This window comes from Lynx canadensis, chromosome D3 (assembly GCF_007474595.2).
Source record: "Lynx canadensis isolate LIC74 chromosome D3, mLynCan4.pri.v2, whole genome shotgun sequence".
NCBI classification, from domain to species: Eukaryota; Metazoa; Chordata; class Mammalia; order Carnivora; family Felidae; genus Lynx; species Lynx canadensis.
In genome coordinates this window covers 92,543,387-92,564,945 of record NC_044314.2, presented here as the reverse complement: position 1 = coordinate 92,564,945, position 21,559 = coordinate 92,543,387, and the positions used below count along the sequence as shown (strand labels likewise).

At 66.9% G+C, this 21,559-nt stretch overlaps 1 protein-coding gene across 1 annotated transcript; it reads right to left on the bottom strand.

Annotated features, from left to right (window-relative positions):
• Positions 1-463: 463 nt before the first annotated feature.
• Positions 464-20,261, bottom strand: MMP17 (matrix metallopeptidase 17). Its single transcript, XM_030336587.1, has 10 exons — positions 20,118-20,261; positions 10,979-11,111; positions 10,142-10,271; positions 9,459-9,742; positions 9,020-9,196; positions 7,436-7,535; positions 6,893-6,975; positions 6,641-6,793; positions 1,648-1,905; positions 464-1,022 (listed from the first exon to the last, which is right to left on the bottom strand). Exons 1-10 carry the CDS (start codon positions 20,259-20,261, stop codon positions 682-684), a joined length of 1,803 nt encoding a protein of 600 aa, XP_030192447.1. The 3' UTR covers positions 464-681.
• Positions 20,262-21,559: the final 1,298 nt, after the last annotated feature.

The window sequence follows — 21,559 nt, the reverse complement described above, 5'->3', positions numbered from 1 at the left end:
TGCGCCTGGGCCCCTCCAGGCCCCAGAGGACCCCCACCCCGCGGCTCCTGCCTGCAGTGCACCAGGGAGCTGAAGCTGAGCTTACGGAGCAGGGAAAGGTCGTGTTTGTTTGAAACGCATCAAGAGACCCCAGCTTGGGGGACTCCTCTGCTTCCCCGTGCAGGCGGCTGCAGGCCCGCAGGGACTGGGGACAAAAGCCCCCGTGGGCGGGAGCACCAGGGGCAGCAGTATGGACGACAGACGGGGCCGGTGGTGCTGGCCGGTGGGGCTGGGGGCAGCGTGGCCACCGAATGCCCTCCCGTCCCCAGCCCTGCGTCCCCTGGCTCATCAGCTGAGTTCTGTGCGATCCAGCTGCCTGCTCGCCGCAGGGACGCTTCCTGTCCCCAGCCCGGCCTTGACAGAGTGTCCCCGACTCACAGATGGCAGTCAGGCCACTTCGTGGCAGAAAAGGAAGGACAGGTGGTAGGTTGCTGTTCTGCTCTTCTGCGGCTGAGCCGCCCGGGGGCGGCGCCCTCTGCCGGCCTCCTGCCAGTCCGCAGGGGCACGGCCAGGCGGCTGCTCAGGGCGGGCAGTGCGTTCGGATCTGCAAGGCCGGGGCCACTGGGGAACTCTCGGTCCGGGCACTGCAGGGGTGGGAGCGCTGGTCCTCGCCCTGAGGCCCACTGCGACCCATCGGCCCTGTCACCACAGGCCGGCGGCTGTCAGAGTGCCGGGGGCCGTCGACCACAGCGCAATCAGGGGCAGCAGGAGCGTGGCCGCCAGCAGTGGGCCCGAAGCCCCCGGGGGAGGGGAGGCGGGGGAGGTGCAGGAGCAGACCTCGAAGCCGTCCTCTGAGCGGCTCTGGCCGCGCTGTCCCGGCCGGGCGTGGGCCCCGGCCTCTCCGTCCTCGCCCTCCGGGTCCGCCTGTGGGTCTGTGCAGACCAGCCAGTCCTGCGCTGTGGACCGCGGGTACCCGGGTGCCGCCTCCAGCTCGCCTTCCACCACCTTCCAGTACTCCTTACCACGGAAGAAGTAGGCAGCACCTGGGGGGGGGGGGAGGGGGCGTGAGCTCCGGGCAGGCCACAGGGCAGACTCAGGCTAGACAGCGGGACGACAACGGAGCGGCGCTCGAGGCCGCAGGGAAGCAGGAGAACGGCTTACGCCACGGATGGTCTGTCTCGGCCCCAGTGGCCGTCTGCGGGCCCCTGGGGCCTCCCACGCCTGGGAAAGCTCGGGGCAGCCGCAGAAAGGCAGGGAGATAGACAAGATGACCTCTCGGTTTCTCTCCCTACGGGATGTTAAGTGAGGCCCTACTATGTGCCTGGCCGTTCTAGGTGTTGGGGATGTAGCTTTGGAAACAGAACAGCAGGGGGCATCTGGCCCCCCCCGAGAGCGAGCCCTGCAAGGAGGGAGATGCATGCTACCCTTTGCCGGGCAGGGTCGTGCTGTTTGGGCTGGAAGCACGTGAGGGAGGGGGCGTGCAGAAGTCTGGACGGTGTCTGCAGGATGCAGGGCAGGTGCAAAGGCCCAGGGGCGCGTGAGACGCAGCAGGAGGCCTATGGCGGTGGGGGGCCCGCGTGCGCGCAGCGGCTCCCGGGGGATCCTCCCGGTGAGCCCGCTGTGACCCCCCTTCCCCAGGTGGGGAGCCTGAGGCTGCACGGGGCTCACCGTCGGACCAGCGCATGGCGTCGTCGAGCGTGCTGGGGATGCCCCTCCACGGGGGGCTCCGGGCGGGGTGGCCGGGGTCCATGCGCCGTGTGTGCTCATCAAAGCGCCAGTACAGCTGGTCCTTAAAGAAATAAGTCTTGTCATTGTGGGCCCAGGAGAAGGCAGCGTCGACGCCGCCCGGCGGGAGGCCGAAGTCTGAGACGGGCCGCGGGTATCCTTCCTCTACGTTATTGTCCTTAAATACCCAGTATCTGTCTCCTGGGGGTGAGAGAGAGGGCCGTGGGCCAGAGCTCGGCCCGCCCCGCGGGGCGGACGCTCCAGCCCTTCCTCTCCCCGCCCGCCCCCCCCCCCCCGGTGCAACCGCCCCCCACCCCGGGGTCCTCATGAGCATTTACTGAGCACCTATTGTGTGCCTGGCACGGGCTCGGCCCACCTGCCAGCAGCCTGAGAAGCCAGGTTCTCACCAGGCACCCGCCATAAGGACAGGGAACGGGGTCACCAGCCAGCCCGCGGGAGGCCGCTCTGCTCAGTCGCGCCTCACCCACTCCTGCGACAGGCGGGCCGGGGTGTCCTCACGGGCAGGGCAGGAAGGGCACTCGTCAGGGCCGTAAGCGGACGCATGCGTGCGCACCTTTGTCAGACTTCACACAGAAGCAAAATGTTTAGAAATCACCAAGAACTTCAAATCCATATGTAAAAATTAAAAAAAAAAACAGATTAAGATATAAGGAGGAGGAGGAGGGAGAGGAAGAGGAGGAGGGGGAGGAGAATGAGGAGGGAGGAGGGAGGAGAAAGAGGAGGAGGATGGAGAGGAGGAGGGGAGGAGGGGGAAGAGGAGGGGGAGGATGAGGAGGAGTAGGGACGAGGGAGGAGAAAGAGGAGGAGGAGGAAGGAGACAGAGGAGGAGGAGGAAAAGGAGGAGGAAGGGGCGGAGGAGGAGGAGGGAGAAGGGGGAGGAGGAGGGAGAAGGGGGAGGGGAGGGGGAGGAGGGGGAGGAAGAGAAGGGGGAGGGGCAGGAAGAGGAGGAGGAGGAGGGGAAGGAGACAGGGGGAGGAGGGGGGAGGAGGAGGGAAGAGGGGGAGGAAGAGAAGGAAGGAGGAAAAGGAGGAGGAGGGGAGGAGGGGAGGAGGGGGAGGATGAGGAGTAGGGACGAGGGAGGAGAAAGAGGAGGAGGAGGGAGGAGACAGAGGAGGAGGAGGAAGAGGAGGAGGAGGGGGAGGAGGAGGAGGGAGAAGGGGGAGGGGAGGGGGAGGAGGAGGGGGAGGGGGAGGAAAGGAGGAGGAGGGGGAGGAAGAGGAGGAGGGGGGGAGGAAGAGGAGGGAGGAAAAGGAGGAGGAAGGGGGAGGAGGAGGAGGGAGAAGGGGGAGGAGGAAAAGGAGGAGGGGGCGGATGAGGAGGAGGGATGAGGGAGGAGAAAGAGGAGGAGGAGGAAGGAGACAGAGGAGGAGGAGGAAGAGGAGGAGGAGGGGGGAGGAGGAGGAGGGAGAAGAGGGGGAGGAGAGGAGGGGGAGGAGGAGAACGTTTAAAAGCGTTTTGCCAGAAGGGCGCCTGGGGGGCTCAGTCAGTTAACCATCCAAATCTTCAGCCCGGGTCACGATCTCACGGTTTGTGAGTCCGAGCCCCAGGTCGGGCTCTGCGCTGACAGCGTGGAGCCTGCGGGGGATTCTCCCTGCCCCTCTCTCTGCCCCTCCCCTGCATGCTCTCTCTCTAAATAAACTTTTGATAAAAAGTCTTTTGCCTGACAAAGAGTTGGAACAGACATTTCTCGGAGGAAGACATTCGAACGGCCGACGGACAAATGAACAGATGCTCAAGCTCACTAATTAGGGAAACACGAATCCAAACCCCATGAGACACCATCGGATGCCCATCAGGACGGCCACCGTCGAAAGGCCCGAAAACACCCAGTGCCGGCGAGGATGTGGAGAAGGGGAGGCCTGTTCCACCGCTGCTGGGAACGCAAGCCGGTGGGAGACAGCGTGGAGGGTCCTCAGAGTCGAACACGGAGGGCCCACTCGCCCCCTTCTGGGTCGGTACGCGGAGCCGAAGGCAGGGTCTCAAAGGTACTCGCGCACCCGTGTTCACAGCAGTGCTGTTCACGGCAGCCGAGACGTGGGAGCCACCCAAGTGACCACGGTGGACGACGGCTAAGCGAGACGCGGTCCATCCAGACGATGGAATGGCATTCGGCCTTGGAAAGGAAGGACGTGCGGCCACCTGCCACGGCACGCACGTGGACCTTGAGGGCACGACGCTGCGGGAAACGAGCCGTCCCAGAGGACAAACGCTGTAGGACCGCACGCGTCTGAGGCACCCGGCCAGATCCACAGAAAGTGGACGGTGGGCGCCAGGGGCTGGGGGGCTGGGGGGCAGCTTCCGTTCGGAAAGATGGACAAGTCCTGACGGCGGACGGTGGTGGCGGCTCCGCGCGGCGTGAAGGTGCCTAACGCCTCCGAACTGTGCGCTTAGAAGCGCTCACGGCGGTAGCTCCTCATGTTGTGTTTTTGTCGTGATTAAAAGTAAACATAATTTTTTAAGAATCCTTTCCCACAGACGGGGAACGGCAGACGTGCCCGAGAAGGGGTGGGGTGAAGCAAAGGTGAGCCCGCACGACGGGCCCCGGACGGCCGAGACAGGGGGCAGGCGTGCCCACAAAGCAAGGGGCAGGAGAGGTCAACCTCTCCCCGCGACGCGAGCAGCCGGTGACCTGAGAGGGGAGAAAATCTCGCAGATGCGCGGCCCGGGGGCGGGGGGGGGGGGGGGGGGGCACAGCGCCAGACAGATGACGCCTCGGGCAGGGCAGCTCGGAGCGCGTCCCTCTGGGACGGTCCTGCTGAACGTGCAGAACCAGAACCTGCTGGGGAGAAGCTGCCAGGTGACGTGCCCGAGGGGCGCCGGCCCAGACGCTCCAGACGCGCCCGGGTGTGTTGGGGGGGCGCGGACGCGGTGGGAAGGCTCCGGCGTGTGCCACCCCCTCTTCGACCAGCAGGGGCGTAAACCGTCCGCGGGAAGCGAGCAGAGTGGAAGGCTGACAGGGGGCGAGCCCGCGGCCTTCAGGTCCTGCTTTAGCAGCTTTCCTAGAAGCCGGACGCTATTTTTCAAAACCCAGGTTTGAGGACCGAGGGGACTCTGTGTAGAGACAGGAAGGAATCTCCAAGATCTGTCACGTGAGGAGAGGGGAGGCCGGCGCGCACAGTAGGCCGGGGAGAGAGAGGAGGGAGTTGGGAGGAGGGAGGAGGGAGTTGGGAGGAGGGAGGAGGGAGGGCGCGCGCGCGCGCACACACACACCGCCTACTTGGCGGACGGTCCCTCTGAAAGGCGGTGCCCCGCGGGGCCAAGTCAGGTGCGGGTGGCTCCCGATTGTAACAGATCGGCTAGGACGTGCGCCGTTCTTCCTGTTTTGCCTTTTGGTGAACGTTGAAATCACGGCTGCCGCCTCCAGGGAGCCCTCCTGTGTGCCAGGCTCCCGATGGCCACTCAACCCGAGGACGGGGACTCTGGGGGGACCACACCCACCGGAGGCAGCGGTGACTGACAGGTGCCCCACCTGGACGGGGGGCTGGCAGGTGACGTGAACGAGCTCAAAAAACACGCGGAACATTCTTGCCTCCTCAAAGAGGTACGGTCGCCCCAATTTTGTTCAAAGAGCTGCTGCAGGTTGAGCAATGCTCCCCCAAATTCACATCCGCCTGAACCTCAGAATCTGACTTGTTTAGAAACAGGGTCTTTGCCGCGAGATTAGTTAAGAGGAAGTCATGTGGGAGTGGGGGGCGGGGGAGGGCGCATCCGCTGACTGGTGTCCTTCCACGAAGAGGACGCACAGACCCGAGGCCCACGGAGGGGAGCAGCCCGATGAGACACAGGCAGGGGTGGGAGGGGCTGGGGCTGAGTCTCCCCCGCAGACTCAGCAGGAACCGGCCCGGCACCTTGATCTGGGGCGTGTGGCCCCCGGCCGAGAGAACGAACCCGTTGCTTCACACCCCCCAATTTGTACTTTGCGACCGGAGCCCGAAAACACAAGTGCCAGCTTGTGCCTCAGCGTCCCTGCCCTCCGCACGGGATGCGCGTAGGGGGCGGGCTGTGCGGGCTTCCCTGGAAGGGGCTCCGGGCCGCATCTGTTCCAGCACAGGCGGGGCGGGGCGGGGGGGGGGCACGCCGAGACTCCAATGCAGGAGCCGTGGGCGGATGTTGCAAAATAACCCAAACCCAGAAGATGACACCGAGCGGGTCCCAACCCCGGGACTGCGGCCTCGGGCAGCGGCCCTGGAGCCAGCGGGGGCCCCGGGACCCCACACCAGGCTGGACTGGGAAGCCCGGTCAGGGCAGCAGGCGTGACCGGGAAGGCTCACAGCCCCCAGGCACCCACAGGTGCAGGCACGCCGCCCCCACACAGACAGCAACACCCGCCAGCCCAGGTCCCCGCGTCCCGTCCCGCCCCCACAAGACCGCACCCCCCACCCCCAGCCCAGGGAGCGGGTGTGGAAGGTGCAGTGACGCCCTCTCCCAACAGACCCCCCATCCCGCATCCTGGACAGACACGTGGGAGCTGCGCGTGGCTCCATGCATCGAGGATAAGTCCAGCTCCTTCCCTCAGGTGTTGACCTGCCCTTCTGTCCTCGCTCACCCTCCCTCCGCCCCCCTTGGCCACTCTGTTCTTGCCCCGGGGCCTTTGCACTCGCAGCTCCCTCTGGCTGGAGCACTGAAACTAACTTCCTCATTCACGCAGGTGCCCGTCGTGTGCCCCTGTGGGAACAGGGCGGGGACCTTTGTCTGTTTTGCCCGCCGTGTACCTGCAGTGCCTACCGCGGTGCGGAGGACACAGTAGGTGCTCAGTAAGCGCGCAGCGCATCGGTGGCGTGCACAAAGGAGTGGGCCGGCCCCTGCTCTGTGCTTGGAGCAAACCACGGGCTGGGCCTCCGGGGCAGAGGCGGGCTGGGGGGGGGCCGCCCACCAGCAGAGACTCAGGCGGAGCACCCGGGCGGGGCCCGCCCACCTTTGAAGAAGACGATCTTGTGGTCGCTGGTGCGCTCGAACACGGCGTCCACGCCGTCCAGGTGCAGCGGGAGGCCCCGCCAGAAGCGGTGCATCTGCGCGGGCTGCAGCGACACCAGGTGCCCGTCCCGGGTCAGCCGCCAGAAGTACCTGCCTGGGGGCGCGGAGAGGGAGTGGGGCTGCAGGGGGCAGGTCTGGGGCCCGGAGCTGCCCTTCCATCCAGTAGCCACCCACTGGACCGGGTGGGGGTTACCTTTGAAGAAAAAGGCCTCGCCGCGGATCTGGGCCACCGCGTCAAAGTCAGTGCTGCAGCGGAGAGGCACGTCCCTCCTGGGTCTGGGGGCAGAGAGCAGGGGGTGGGGGGGCTGGGGGGAGCCTCCGTTCCCGAGCCACTCTGGGGGAGCGGGGCTTCACAAGCCCCAGAAGGACCCCCCTTAAGGAGACCCCGCGCCACCCCCGTCATTTGCTGCAGGCTCAGAGACAGTCGCATTCCGGTTTGTCAACTATACGCCAAGTAATAAAAATCAAAGCCCGAGCCCCGTTTGCGCCGTCCAGAGTGGCCGACACAGAGCGCGGAGCGAGCGGACATCAGGAGCATCTGGACAGACAGACGTTCTTGCGCACGGGGCGCAGGTCGGGGACAAAGGGCGGGCGGGTGTCCTTCCGCCGTCCGGAGGAGTGTAAGGAAGGCAGGGTGGCTCAGGGCTTAGCCCCGGGAGCGCCGGGAGTCCAGGCCCCCGAGCCATGACTGGGGAGGTGCTGGCCACGGCGTGCAGGGCAGGGGCCCACGGCTTACGGGGTGCCGGACCGGTTGTTGGGGGGCTCTGGCGGGAGGGGAGGCTCCTCGGGCTCTGGGGTGTCCGGCTGTGCCGTGGGGGACACGGACTCCCGCACGCCTGTGGGGACAGGAGGCTGCGCTGAACCCGGCAGGGCCCCCCCCTCCCTTCCCGGGACCCCCGACGCGGCGCTGTGGGCCCTGCACGTGCACCAGAGCCACAGCATCACAGCCCGAGGTCCCCGCGACCCCTCCTTAACCTCCAGGGGCTCAATGAGTGTTGCCCCCCCCCCAGACCTCCTCCCGGGTGCAGACCCCAGAGAACCAAGGACAGGCGTGCAAACCAAAACTCGTCTGAATGTGCACAGCAGCCAGAGGTGGAAACAATGCACATGTCCACCCACGAGGGGACAAACAGAATCTTTGGTCATAAAGAGAAAGGAAGCGTGGACCTGGGGCGTGGACAGGGCGCTCGGTGAGAGCAGCTGGGCACGAGAGGGCCCACGGCGTGTGGTCCCAGTTGCACGAACCGTCCAGAAAGGGCACAGCCGTGGACGTGGACAGAAGGGAGGTCAGTGGCTGCCAGGCAGTGTGGGGGGGTGACCGCTGATGGCCGTGGGGTCTCCTTTGGTGGGGGGTGGTGACAAGTGTTGTGGAACCATGCAGCAGGGGCAGATACACAACCCTGCGAACGTGGCCAATGCCACCGGCCTGTACTCGTCAAAGGGGTTAACATGGTAGGTTTTCCTCTAGTAGGAAAGTGCCCACGTCAGAGCCTGGTGGACGCCGGGGTGCTCACAACAGCAGGGGAGGGGGGTTAGGAGAGGTGGAAAGTATGCTGGTGCCATGGGGGGGCACCCGGGGTTGTGGCGGGCACCTGGGGGTCATGGGGGGCACCTGGGAGTCATGGGGGGCACCCGGGGGTCATGGGGGGGAAGACTGAGGTCATGAGGGGCAGACTGGGGTATAGGGGGCACCCGGGGGTCATGAGGGGCACCCGGGGGTCATGGGGGGCACCCGGGGGTCGGGGCAGGGACATGGGAACCACGGGGATGTCACCACTACCTGCACCCCAGGCCCACGCCTGCTCCCTGATGGGGCCTCCTTCTATGCAAGTGCCTGATGCGTCCCCAGCACGGCAGGTCCCCGAGCTCTGGGTTCAGTCCTGGCTCTGTCGGCCGCCAGGGTGCCCCCCGGCCTCAGCCTTCCCATCTCTAAGTGGGGACAGCAGGTCCGACCTCCCGGGCCATAAAGACCGGACGCCTCAGTGCACGTATGTACTTTGCACGGGCCGGGGCACGTCTGTGCCAGCTGCCACAAACTGAAGCTACCTGGGGGCCGGACGGGGATCCTGCCCTGTTCTGAGGCCCTGTTCAAAGGCCCGCAGGGCGCCTGCAGCCCGGGGCCCCCCGCGAAAGACCACCCGTTTGTTCGTCCCACACACGTCAGGGAGCCGCTCGGGCCACGCGAGGCCTGGACGCTGAGCGCAGGGAGAGACGAGCAGGACAGAAAGAGCCATCCCGTGGGGTCCTGGGGCCGGGGACCCCCGCGTTTCTGGCTCCGTCCCCGGGGCTCCCCGGGCCCGGCTCTGGGGGGCGGACTCACCGTACAGCTGCCAGACGCGCACCCTGTCCTCGTAGGGGAGCCTGTAGTGCAGAGGGTCGCCCACGGGGCCCTGGTAGTACGGCTGCATGATGGAGCTCGTGGCCGCCACGTGGCTCAGCCCAATGGCGTGGCCAAACTCATGGACGGCCACCGCGAACAGGTCCATGTCGTGGGTGTCTGGGAACACGGGGAGCCGGGGGGTCAGGGGAGGGACGGCCAGGCTGCCCGGAGGGGGCTGGCTCGCGTGCGCAGGCCGGGCACCCGCGGGGAGGGGGCGTGAGGCGACGGGCGTTCCCGTCACGCTGGAGGCCCGGGTCCTCGACGGGCCAGTTCCGTGCAGTTAGTGTCGAGGCCCCGGCGGGGGGTGGGGGGGTCACGGCTGGTCCCTGAGGCCCGAGTGGGAGGGGGGCCCCCGGGACCTGGCCTCAGCCCCACGCACCTGGGGAGCGGAAGGCCCAGGACTCATCGTCATCGAAGTGGGCGTCCCCCGCGGAGAGCTGGTCGCCGGGGAGGAAGGCGTGGGCCACCGCGCCGCCCGGGCCGTCGAAGGGGTAGGCGTCGTTGTGGTCGGCCTTGGAGAAGTCGATCTGGATGTCCGCGGCACTGCCCGCCACCTCGTGGAAGTTGAGGGGTGTGATGTCGCTCCAGACTTTGAGGGCGTAGTGCATGAGCGCACGCACGGTGTCCCGGCCCAGGGGCGAGTCCCGCGGGAACGTGCGGACCCTAGGGCGGGCGGGGTCAGAGCCTGGGGTCTGGCCGGGCCGGCGCCTCCTCCCCAGGGTTACCCCGCCCGCCGGGGACCGTATCTGGAAACAGGGTTTTGCAGACGATGTTAAGGTAAAGGTTGAGACAAGGCCACACAGGCGGGCGGGGCGGTGGCCGCGTGGGGGGAGGAGAGGCTGGGGGCGCGTTCTCCCCTCCGCCGAGCCTCAGAAGCAGCGGCCCCGTGACCCTCGGACCTCCGACTCCCGGCCTCCAGCGCTGAAGGACCGACCCCCCCCCCCCCCTGTCTTGCTGGGCCCGGCCGTGGGCGCTGGTTTGGGCGGGCCCCCAGGAAAGGGGACCAGGACGGTCCGGTCCGGGCAGGGCCGCCCCCCTCCCCACCCCCCGCCCCCCGCCCACCTCCACGACAGGCTCCTCCTGTTCCACGTGGCGGGAGCCGGAGCCTGGCGCCTCCTTCGGGCCGGGGCCGCAGCTGGGAGGTCGGGGAGGGAACACCGAGGGGTTTTCATCAGCGCCAGGGTGGCCTCGTCTGCGGGGAAGGGTGGGGTCAGGTCCCCTAGGGGTGGCACCGGGCTCAGGCCCCACGCCCTGCTCCCCGGGGACCCGGGTCGGGTGGGGGCGGGGCCTCACTGCCAGGCGTGTATGCAGGACCAGGACAGGGGTCGCTCGGAGCACGTGTGAACTACGACAGGGCCTGGACCGGTCAGGTCGGCCACTGGCGGGGCCCTGGCCAGGCGGGCACGGCTCGGCCCCGATCTGCGTCCGGTATCGCGGGACCCACACCTGACCGGCTCTGTGGTGACACGGGCGTGTCCACCTCTGCAGAGGCCCGGGGACAGCTGTGATCCGTCAGCCCCCAGGAGGGCCTCCACAAAACCGGAATGTGCCCCCAACGCGTGAAAAGCGGGGCGCTCACATAAACACCCCAGGTTTCTGGTTTCCCGTGGAAAGCTGGCGGTTTCGGCAGCACAGATCCGCCGCTTCCAGGGGACAAGATTCAGTGGGGACCGAGGGTGGGCTTAAGTGCAGACCGCGTAGTGGGGGAGGTGGGTCTGGGTGCAACGGACACACACGCGCCCATCACTGTGCCCACATCCAAGGGCGGGGCGTGCTGACAGGGTCCCACGTGGCAAGAATCCTTGGCCCTGCCCCCAGAGACAGCGGGGACCCATCCCTAACCACACCCCCACAGAGGGCCCCCGGAGCGCCCATCCCCCGCGCCCCTAGAGGACTGACCTAGGATGCCGGTGGCCTCCAGGCCCCCGAACCGCTGCATGGCGGCGATGGCCTTGGACAGCTCCTCCTGTGTCTGCAGCTGGCCTGTTGTGGGGTCGGCTGGGGGCAGGTAGCCAAATCTGCTCAGCCACTCCTGAGAGGAGAGAGCAGGGTGAGCGGCGGAGTGGGTGGGGGGGAGGGCTCAGCCCCACAAGAAGAGCTATGGGCCCCTGAGGTGAGGGGCAAGCCTCTCCCGGCCCTGATCAAGACCACCCTGGCCCCAGCCCCCCATTAGCCCACAAGGCACCTCGTGTTCCTTCTTTACGTTACTTTACGGGCCGATGCCGGAGAAGCGCCTGAATAAACCTGATGCCTCTTAGAAGGGGTGAGCTTGAGCAGTGCACAACCTGTACGACTGCTCACAGCAGCCTGCCCCACCTCACTTCTCTTGAGCCAGGAGATGCCCAGGGGACACTTAAGAAAGTGAAATTCTACAAAGGTTACTACATGTGGCATGGGCCAAATTCAGGCCCTTGGGAGGCAAGAGTCGAAGACCTAAGGTCTGAAACCCACACTGAGAAGAGCATAGCCTCAGGCTCCGGTGTTAGGACTCTGGTCACGAGCTGCACATTCACAGCATGTAAGAGCCCAGACTCTGAGGCCACTTGCTGTGCATTTGCACTCAAGCCCTCTGGGCTGATTCCCCGCCTGGGAATGTGAGCACAGAATGAGTCAGAGTGTGGAAAATGCCCCGTCAGCACCTGACACAGGTGTTGGATGAAGCACGCCGTGGCACCGTCAGGGGACGGCTCTGCCCGAAAGCGCCCTGGTCGGGGTTCCCTGAGCCAAGCAGGAGGCAGGAAGCAAGGCGACCCTTCAGCACAGACACAAGTACAGCCCCGTCTCAAGCCCCAGTCACCTCTACCATCCGTGCGGGGCCCTAGGAGACAGGGAGGCGCTGCTGCCCTTGTTCGGGGGGAGTCCCCCCTTGGGGTTCAGTGTCTTGAACAGCCAACTGGTGCTCATGCCCACTTCCTAGGCTGTGTGACAATCCCACGATAGCGCCTGGGCCATGTGGACACTGGGGGGACTCACCAGGCAGGGGGACGGGGGAACCCAGCGGCGGGTGGAAGGCAAGGTCCGGGATTCCTGAGCCCTGCCCTTCCCAGGCCTGTGACTCCAAGGTACCCGCTTACAGGCTTGTTTGCGTTTTGGTAGATGTTTAAAAAACCCTCTCGATTCGTTTACGCTACTGCAGGCCCCTCGGAAGCGTCTGAGTTTGTAGCCCTGGCCAGGAGGCTCCCTGCTCAGAGGGGGCGCCTAGCTCAGTGGAAGGGGGTCCACCCTCCTGGAGTTCCCAGGGGCTTCAATTGGCCAGAAGCTGCCACCTTGATGACTTGCATACAATTTGCATACACCTGCAGAGAACCAGCTAGATTCCTCCCTTTCCAGGAAACACAGGGTCTTTCCCAAGGTTTCTCTGTTCCTTCCCCCCCGCCCCACCAAGCCCTTATTGGCCCAGACCCCCTGGTCCTAACTGGAGGCCCCCAAGAGTGTGTGCAAAACTGGGGCCCCTCTGAGGTGGTCGGACAGGGCCGAGTAGCACCAGGAGCGACTCGCTCCTCGATGAACAGCAATCAAGACACCTTCCCAAGTGGACGCGCCTCGTTAGACGGCCCCTCCTCCCCGGGGGCCTGGGAGTGACACCCTGTGCTCAAAGGAGGTGGCACTGGCTGGGACAGGGCCACCTCCCCATCCTGGGCTGTGCCGTCCTCAGGGTTAAGACCTTTGCCGTCACCGAGCACCCCCTTCCTCTGGGAGGACCCCCCTTCACATCACTGCAAACACACTGAAGCTCATCAGCTGGGCCACCAGCGGGACGAGCATGTCCCGTGCCTGGTCCCTGTCCCGGCACTGGAGCGACCCCGAGACAGCCTCGGGCACTAAACACCTGTATTCGTGGCTACACACGTTTTCGGGAAAAGATTCAAAGACTATCGAAAGTTTTGACTCTGCCGTTCTCTTTCCGAACGTCCGAAAACACACACGCGCATTTCAGAGCCCTCTGTTAAGACTCTAGGCCTGAGCTACGGAACCCAGGGTCTCAGGGCTGCAGCAGCCCCCTTGCTCAGCACCACGAGGCTGCCTCCTCTAGGAAGCCCTCTGGAGTTTCCTCAGATGTCCGGGATGCCAGATGAGGGTGCCGGCAACCCCCCTCCTCACCAGGGAAGGGCCCACCCAAGCGGGTGGGGGATGGGGCACTGTGGGGGAAGAACCCCCTTCCCCAGCTGTCTGGCCGGGGGGGCTGGGATAACAGCCGGGTGTGTGCACTGAGCTGTGCCCCACCCCCGACAGGCACGGAGCTTCCCCGAGGGGCACTGCCCTGCCCCAGGGAGCCCGGCCAGGAGACCACATGCGTTTCCAGGCTTCCGAGGCCTCAAGAGCCCTTCAGGTGGTTTTGGAACGTTTGCCAACGCTGGAAAGCAGCTTTTAGCCTCAGGTCTGAGGGGCCGCCTGTGCTAACTTGCAGAACCACGAGGGCAGCTGAGTGCAGGCGCTGGCCGCCCCTACCAGCCTGGGCCCTGGGAACACTGCAGCCCGAGACCCCGTCAGCGGCCAGACCAGAGGAACAGGGCCAAGGCCCCCTCCCTCGCAGGTGTGGGCTGGGGGTGGGGGTCTGTACCCTCAATCTGACTTCCCACCCCCCCCCAGTGTGGACCCCTCCCCCTGACCTTCACATCAGGAGGCAGTCCCCTCTCAAGGCCCCAGCTGTCCCCTCCCCATGGCCTCTGCCATCCGTTGTGGGGGGGGGGGTGGATGTGGGCAGCGGGGAGCTCTCGGAGGCCACGGGGAGCCAGGGGGGCCGGCGGGTGGAAGTGCCTGGAACCGGAAGGCCCCATCCCCCTGGGGAGGTGCCAGGACGACAGCGCCCCCCCCCCCCCCCACCGGCCAGCTCATCTCCACCTCCGGGAAAACAGGCAAAGTCCCAAACAGCCAAACGGCCACCCCCAGCCCCGCCCCCGGCAGCACTACCTTCTGAAGTGGGAGCTGAGAACCGGCCCGAGGGCGGGGGGGGGGGGGGGCCTGGCAGGGGACGCGCTGCCCCCGCACCCCCCCATCACTATGGAGCCCGGGGCGCGAGCGGGGCCGCCCCTCCCTGCGCGCCGTCGTCACGGCGACCGCGTCTCCAGGGCAACCAGGCTGCAGCAGCGGAGGTGAACCTTCCAGAAGGCCGTGGGGAGGAGAGGGGAAGGGAGGGGAGGGGAGGAGAGGGGAAGAGCAGGGACGTCCCAACCTCGCAGCCGCCGTCCCGCCGCGGAGAGTCCCCAACAGCCAAGGAGATGCGCCTTTCCTCCCCCCGGGGATCCCTGAACTGGGCCATTAACGCCCGCGGGGAAACTGAGGCCGGAGCCGCGGTGCCCCGTGCAAGGCACTAGCGGGACATGGTGCTTCCGGGCTCTAGAGCGGCCCCAGGCCTCTCCGCTTTTTATCTTTCCCCGTGCGCTTGTCAGGGCGATACCACATGCCTCCGTTTACTGGGATAACAGGTCCCACTCCCCTCCCAACTCTTGGATTCCCGGGGAGGCACAGCCCTGGCCCCAGAGTGGCCCCAGCAGGTGAGGGCCCCCGGCAGGTGAGGCCCCCGGCAGGTGGGCAGGTGGGAACCTGCAGCCACAGCCCCACGGGGGGACTGACGGGCGGACTGACGGGCGGAGGGACGGACGCAGGGACGGTGCTGGGCTGCACCAGGCTGGCAGACAAGCAGCACGCACTGCGTGCAGGGTCTCAGGTAGTCCTCTCCATGGTCCCACGGCGTGGCCGCTGTTGTCCTCACTTATAGGGGGCAGTTGGGGGCCTAAAGACTGCGATGACCAGGGCTCACACTACCCCCTGGAGCCTGGCGGGGCCACCATGTGCCGGGGACCACGGTGGTGGGTGGCTGACCCGTGGGCCCTTCCCCCCGCACGGTCCGTCTGTGACTGGATCCCCCCCCCAGCCTTGTCGGGGGGGGGGCACGGAGAGCATGAACCCCTCTGTACAGATGAGTAAACCGAGGCTCAAAGGCTGCAGAGGGGCCGCGGCAGAGCGCAGCCAGTGAGACCTCGGCCACGGTGCCGTGGCTCAGGGGACGTGGAGGCTGGCAGGCAGTGGCTTTAGAGTCCCCCCAGGACCCAGATAACCAACGGTAAGTCCAGCAGAGCCCGGCTGTGCCCGGGAGGTGCTGGCTCCCCGCCCACCCTCTGCACCTTCGCTCGGCACCCGGGTCGGGGCAGCGTGCGGCCACCACCTCCGCTCACAGTGAGGAAACTGGGCCCTCGGTCGCACGTGAAGCCAGTGGCAGAGCCGCGGTCTGGCATCAGTCTCCGCCTGCCTCGCTGTGCCCCTTGGAGGGAAATGAGCTGGTGCCCGGCTTGCTCCGGGAGGGGCGGTGGGCGGCCGCGGAGATCCCCCCCCCCTCGCCCCCGTGTCTTCCCCAGGGGGACGCTCCCGGGCCGCCCCCCCCCCCCCCGGGACAGCCTGTCCATCCCCCTGACACACCCAGAATGAGCACTCACTGTGCCAGGCGCTCTGGGGACAGGGGAGACCCGGGAGAGCCCTCCCCGCAGACGGGGCTCCAGAAGCGGACGGGGTTCTGGGGAACAGTAACGATGCACAAACGGACGTGGGAACAAGTGACTTCACGCATGACAGCAGTTACCAGATGCGGTCCTAACAGCGGACAACTGCTGAGTGCTTTTCCAGTCACTAGCCCGCTTCATGCTTACGACGCCCCTCAGGGCAGCGCTGCCCGAGGGCGGGGGTGGGGGGCATCGTCTGTGGTGTTCGTGCTGGGCACACAGTAGCCACGAAGTAAGTACCTGCTGCATTAATCGTACGGGTGAGCACCGTCATGCCCACTTCACAGACGGGGACACAGAGCCAGAGAGAGGTTAGGACAGGCACCCACAGTCACGCAGCCAGCCAGCATGGGGCAGGGCGGGGACGGGAGCCCAGAGCCTATGCCCGTAACCTCTCCGCTATGAGGGGACGTGAGTGACGGGGTACAGGGGCCAACTAAATGGTTGTCAGGGAAGATGTCCCTGGTGGGTGACAGTAGGCTGAGACCTGAGAAATGAGGAGCTGGTCAGGGGACGAGCCCTAGAAGAGTTCACAGAGGTGGGCGTGGCACACACCAAGGCCCTGGGGCAGGAGGCAGCCGGGAAGTTCCATGGAGAAGCACAGAGAAAGGTGTACCGGAGGCAGGCACGCAGAGGCTGGCGGCCGGTCAGCAGCGCAGGCTGATTCTGGGCAGGGGGTGGGGAGAGCCAGGCTGCGCACCCTGCCAGACCGCTCTGTCACTCTGTCCCGTCCCTGCGGGGAGCCGACGGTGCTCGGGAGACCCCACAGGCTCTCAGCTCATGAGGGACAGACCCCTCGCCCTCCACGAGCGACGCACAGACCCTGCGCGCTGGAAACTCATCGCCGTCAATAGGCAAAAACCACAGATGCTCGAAGCACCCTCGGAAGGCACTGCACCAGCCGCCTGCCAAACCCCAGATCCTCTCCACTGCTCCCTCCCCCTCAGGACGGGAAGGCAGCTGACTTCCCACCGCTGGGAGCAATCCAGAGGCCTCACCCAGTGAAGGTCCCAGTGGCCCGGTGCGTGAGGGGGACACACATCCTAAGCCCCCAGGCCAGATCAGATGCCGGCGGTGTGGTCGGGGTCCACACTCCCAGGGCTCAGTCCACAGGCGTCCGGCACAGCCCTGCCCAGGCTCCCGCCACAGAAGCACACAAAGACTTCTTTCAGACTGGCCGTCAGCCCCGGGGGCCGGGAGTGCTCCAGGGCCAGAACTCCCAGGGGACAGCACGCCTCAGGGCTGGGGGCCTGGGGGGTGCTGGGTGGACCTTAGGACCTTCACATTCACATCTAACTCCCCACAGGTATGCTGGGAGGGGGCCCCTGGAGTCTTCCCTCTGGAAGGCTCAGCGCAAAATCACGCAGGGGTTAACCATTTCCTGCTGTCTGTCCTGGCGGAGGGCGGGCAGTCCCAGGCTGCAGCTGCGGGGTGCCATGTCTGTGACCTCAGTCCTGAGCGCACGCAGGGCCCGTGGGCTCCCTTGGGCGCTGGCACTGAGGAGCAGGGACCCAGAGGCCAAGGGTGACTGTCACCCCTGCCACAATCTTTCCCCGGCTCAGGAGGGGGACACGGGGCTTGAGCACGCTCTGCGGTCCCGGCTCACATCCACCACTGCCATCGTCCGGCCACGTCCTGCCCGTCCCTTCATCCTCTGGGGCCTCTCGGGCCACGGGCCTTGCTTGCTCCCGGCCATCCTCACGTACAACCTCAGCCGCAAACCAGTCACCTGTCTGTCAAAGATCACGCGATGCCCCGAGATGCTGTGTGGTTGGGGGCAACGAGGACTTTGTTGCTGGAGGTAGAAACCCGAGCACCTGGGCACAAACTTCAGAAGACCGGTTGGCAAATCTGCCGACGCTCAATGTGTGATGTTCACGCCTGTCACCGGCCCCCCTGCTCCAGGGCCTGGGTCCCCCCCCCCCCCACAGTCACGCTGCAGTAACCGGGAGGTCTGGCACTGCCTCTGGCTTAGCAAGAACGTCGGCAACAGCCGCACGTCTGTGCCCAGGGCCGGCTGAAGGATGTGACGTCCGCGCCGGAGCGAGCTGGGGTGAGCACAGAGAACCGGGCAGATCCCGACGTGCCAATACGGAACGTTCCCCAGGACAGGCTTCCAAGTGAAAGCAGCCGGGCACGCAACGGTGGGCAGGAGGCTGTCATCCATACCAATGAGGGGCCCAGGTCCCCAAGTCCTTGCGAGTGCCCAGACGACCTCCAGAAGGATCCTTAGGAGATGAGGGGAGGACGGGGGAGAGGGAATTTCTCCCTCGGACCCTCTGTATGGCCTGAATGTCTTGCTACGGGTGTTCCCTACTTGGAAACACAGTAATGAAAAGCTCGGCGGACCCCAGGAGAGCACAGCGCACTCTTTTGTCCCACTGTGCACGGCCTGAAAGCCCACCCTTAGCGGGGCGCAGGGGACTCAATGCAGGGCTTTGTCCTCACTCTGAAGCTGGGGGTGGGCCGGGCCAGCCTCTCCCAGCGACCAGCCAGTGCTCCAGACCCGCCGGGCTCGACTCTGTCTGGCAGAAGCTGGGTCACGCTTACAAAGAGGCCCTTCTCCTCACTGGCAGCCCCAGATCCGAATATCCAGAGTCAGCGGACCCGGGCGTCTACAGAGGGGGCGGGATGGAGTCCCCCTCCTCCCCATAAATCCTGCCCGTTTCCAAGACTTCCCGCACCTCTGGGTCTGCGGCTCCGAGGTGTCATTCCCCAGAAGGCCACCAGAGACCGCCCTCCACCCACAAACGGGGCAGAAAGCTGGAAGGCTGCTCCACCAGGCGGGCGGGTCCCGGCCTTCCCCGGGTGGGAGCCTCAAAAAAGTGTCAGGCGCAGAACCCTCGCCTATTTACCCACTGGGCCAGATGCCAGGGCCCTGCTGTCTTTGGGGTTCCAGGCTAAAGAGCCACATTCCCCACCCCCCACGACGGCATTCCACAGTTTGGCCCAGTGACTGCCCACCCGCTGTGGGGGAGGGGGGGCGGTCTCGGGAACCCCCGGCAGCCAGAAGAGGGGGTGCGCAGGCTCTAGCTGGCCAGGAGTGTGCACAACCGGCCGTCCCTGGGCAGGCAGAGAAAAACTTCAGAACCGCCCCGGGTCTGACAAACCAACTTGGCCGGGCCAGAACTCCCAGCCTTCCCAGCAGGGTCTCTCTGAGCTAGGAACTGGAAGCCTGGGTTCTACCCTCCCTCTGCCTCGACCTGGCAACAGGCTGCCCCCCAGATCATGCGCCCCGAGGGGGGAGGGGATCCAGGAAGCCCCCAGCTACAAAGGAGCACCCCAGTCTCAGAGGCGGTTTGGCAGGGAGGAAGCCCACTGTGGGGTCCCTCAGGCGTCCGGAAGCCGGCAGCCGGGACCGGTGGCTGCGCTGTCCCAGATGGCTGCGAGGGCTGGGGCGGCTGGGCGGGGGCGGTCCCCAGCCTGCTTCTGAGCCAGAACCTGTGGCCAAGTCCTGCCAACTGTACAGGGCTGCGGATGCCTCCCCCCACACCCCCAACAAATGCCTCCGCCTGCCTGCCTGAAATCCACCTGCAGCTCCCAAGTGCCTACGGCGCTGGGAGAGGGGCTCGGCCAGCACCCCCCTAGGACAGCCCTTTACGCGCTGGTGGATGTGGGCCGTGTGCGGGGGTGGGGAGGGCGCGGCCCCTGGCCCGGATCCCCGCGTCTCTCCGCGGAGTGAGGGGCCGCGGCAGGGGCGGAAGCCCCCAAATGAAAATCCGACGGCCCCTCGCGCCTTCGCCTGGCCTCGCCAACCTGGGGGCGGCGAGACCCAGAAAGTCTGATCTCCAGGTTCCAGGTCCAGAGGAGTGTGACCAGGGGGAGGGCTGTGGGAGGAGGGCGCTGCCGCCGGCCCCAGGACGGCTCCCAAGGCAGGGGGACAGCTGGCGTTCCGGAAGGGGGCGCTGGGGACGGCGGTGGGGCTGCATCCGAGTCTGGGAATGGGAGGGGAACCCCATCAAGCTCGGACAGGGCCAAGGGGGAGGCAGAGCAAGGCTGGCGGCGGAAGGGGACCGGGGACAGGGCCAAGATCCACGTCCAATGGGGCCTGGGGGCCGGTTCTCTCGCTCCCCGACACCCCACACGGAGCTAACTCGACAACCGCCGGCTTTCCGGGGCGTCCCCACTCCGCAGCCCCGACCTTTCCTCGGTGGTGGGTGCGCGCCCCTCCCCCCCCCCGCCCCTCCCACTGGGAACGCACGCGGGGCGCGCTGCTCCCGGCGGCCGCGACGGCCGTCCCACTCGCCTGGGGTCCCCCTTCGGGGCCGCTCCGAGCCGCGGGCAAGGGCTCGGCCGGGCAGCCCCAGCCTCCGCTGCCTCCCGCGGCTGCGGCGCGCAGCGAGAGCCGCGGTGCCGGGAAGGTACACGGCGCCGCTTTCCCAGACCCGGGTGCGCGCGCGTCCGCCGCTCAGCCTGCGCCCCGGCCTCAGCTTTCCGCCCAGGAAATGGGTCCAGGGCTCCCCGCGCTCCCGCAGGCGCCGAGGGGGCACTGTCGGGGTCCTCCCGGCCCGCGGGACCCCGCGTGCCGGCCGCGCACTCACCACTCCCAGGCTGAGGTCCTCCGCGCGGGGCGCGGGCGCGCCACAGCCCCCGCGGGCCGCCAGCGCGAGCAGCAGCAGCGGCAGCGGCGGGAGCCGGGGCCGGGGGGGCGGCGGGCCGGGCCCGGGGGCGGCGCGGCGCCCCATCCCTCTCGCGGGGCGGTCGGCGCGGCTGTGGGGGTCCCCGCGCTCCCGCGCCCCTGCGTCCGGCTCCCCGCGCCGCCGCGCCCCGCTCCGCCGCTCTGCGTCCCTGCACCCCTGCGCCCGAGCGCCCCGCTCTGCTGCGCGCCGCTCCCGGCCCCGCCGAGCCCCGCGCGCCGCCTCCCGGCGGCGGGGCGGGGCATGCTAATGTATGCTAATGGACTCCGGCCGCTTTCACCCCGCCCACCGCCTTAAAGGCCCCGCGTCCTGCGCAGGTACTCGGACCCCAGTCGCACCCCACGCCTCGCGCGAGCGCCGGACACTGGGGCTGCGGTGCCCGAAAGGAAGGAGATTTGTGAGCGTCCCCCGACGGTCTCGGGGCGGCGGGGGTGCGCGGGCGGGCGCCGAGTCCGGTGGTCGGGGCCGCCCCTCCCCCCCCCCCCCCCGGGGCTGCCCCGGCTCCCCGCCTGTCCGCGCGCCCCGCGGACCCCGAGCCAGAGCCCAGATTCGTGGTCACGGCCGGGCACCCCAAGCGGCCTCCGCAGCGCGCCCGGCGGACGCCTGGTGGAGCCCTCGAGACGCGAAAGGAAGGGGTGGGGGCGGGGTGGGGGGCTGAGAGCGAGGGAGGGGCGGGGGCGCCGTCGGAGCGCGAGTCTCCCGGGGTCTGGGCGCGGTTGGGAGTCTGTGGGCTCTGGGCTGGGGAGGCGGATGCTGACGTTTGTCCGAGGCCCGTGGGCGCCGGACACCGGCTGGGCCTGCCTCATTTATAATCTCATTGGCTTCTCACAACGTCTTACGAGAGGGAAACTATTATTCCCAGTTTTCGAACGAGGAAACTGAGGCCCAGAGAAATTAAGTACCTTGTGGGATCTTCGGTGGGGAGGGCTTGGGCGGGGCTCAGATGCACCCCCCACCCCCACCCCTTGTTAGAGTTCTCATCCTGCTGGGTCTACAACTCTGCCCAACCATCTGGTTAGTCACAGCTAGTGCTGTTGGAATTGAGGGCCCATTCTACGGAAAGGGAAACCAAGGCCCAGGCATTTCGGCTGGATCCACGGCACCCTGTTGGGGGGGGTGGTGGTGAGGGCTGGGTTCCAGGCAAGCCTCCACTTCACCATCCTGCCCCAAGCTGTGGCCCCTGTGGAGCGAGGAGATTCTGCACCTGCTTCTGGAGCCCTTTGTATTGACAAGTTGAGATCCCATGTGGCGAGGCACCCTGGCACACAGTGACCTCTCACAGGCACAGCCCCACATTTTGCTCATGTGCATGGGGACAAGCTGGTCGTCAGTGGCAGAAACCAGCT

Bases quoted from the DNA above. Each gene is read 5' to 3' on its own strand.
- MMP17 (XM_030336587.1), bottom strand. From the start codon at position 20,261: ATGGGGCGCCGCGCCGCCCCCGGGCCCGGCCCGCCGCCCCCCCGGCCC. The intron at 9,743-10,141 runs GTGGGCGGGGGG...CGCCCGCCCTAG, and splicing joins AGGAGGAGCCTGTCGTGGAG to GGTCCGCACGTTCCCGCGGG. The intron at 7,536-9,019 runs GTGAGTCCGCCC...CTGTCCCCACAG, and splicing joins GCGCGTCTGGCAGCTGTACG to GCGTGCGGGAGTCCGTGTCC.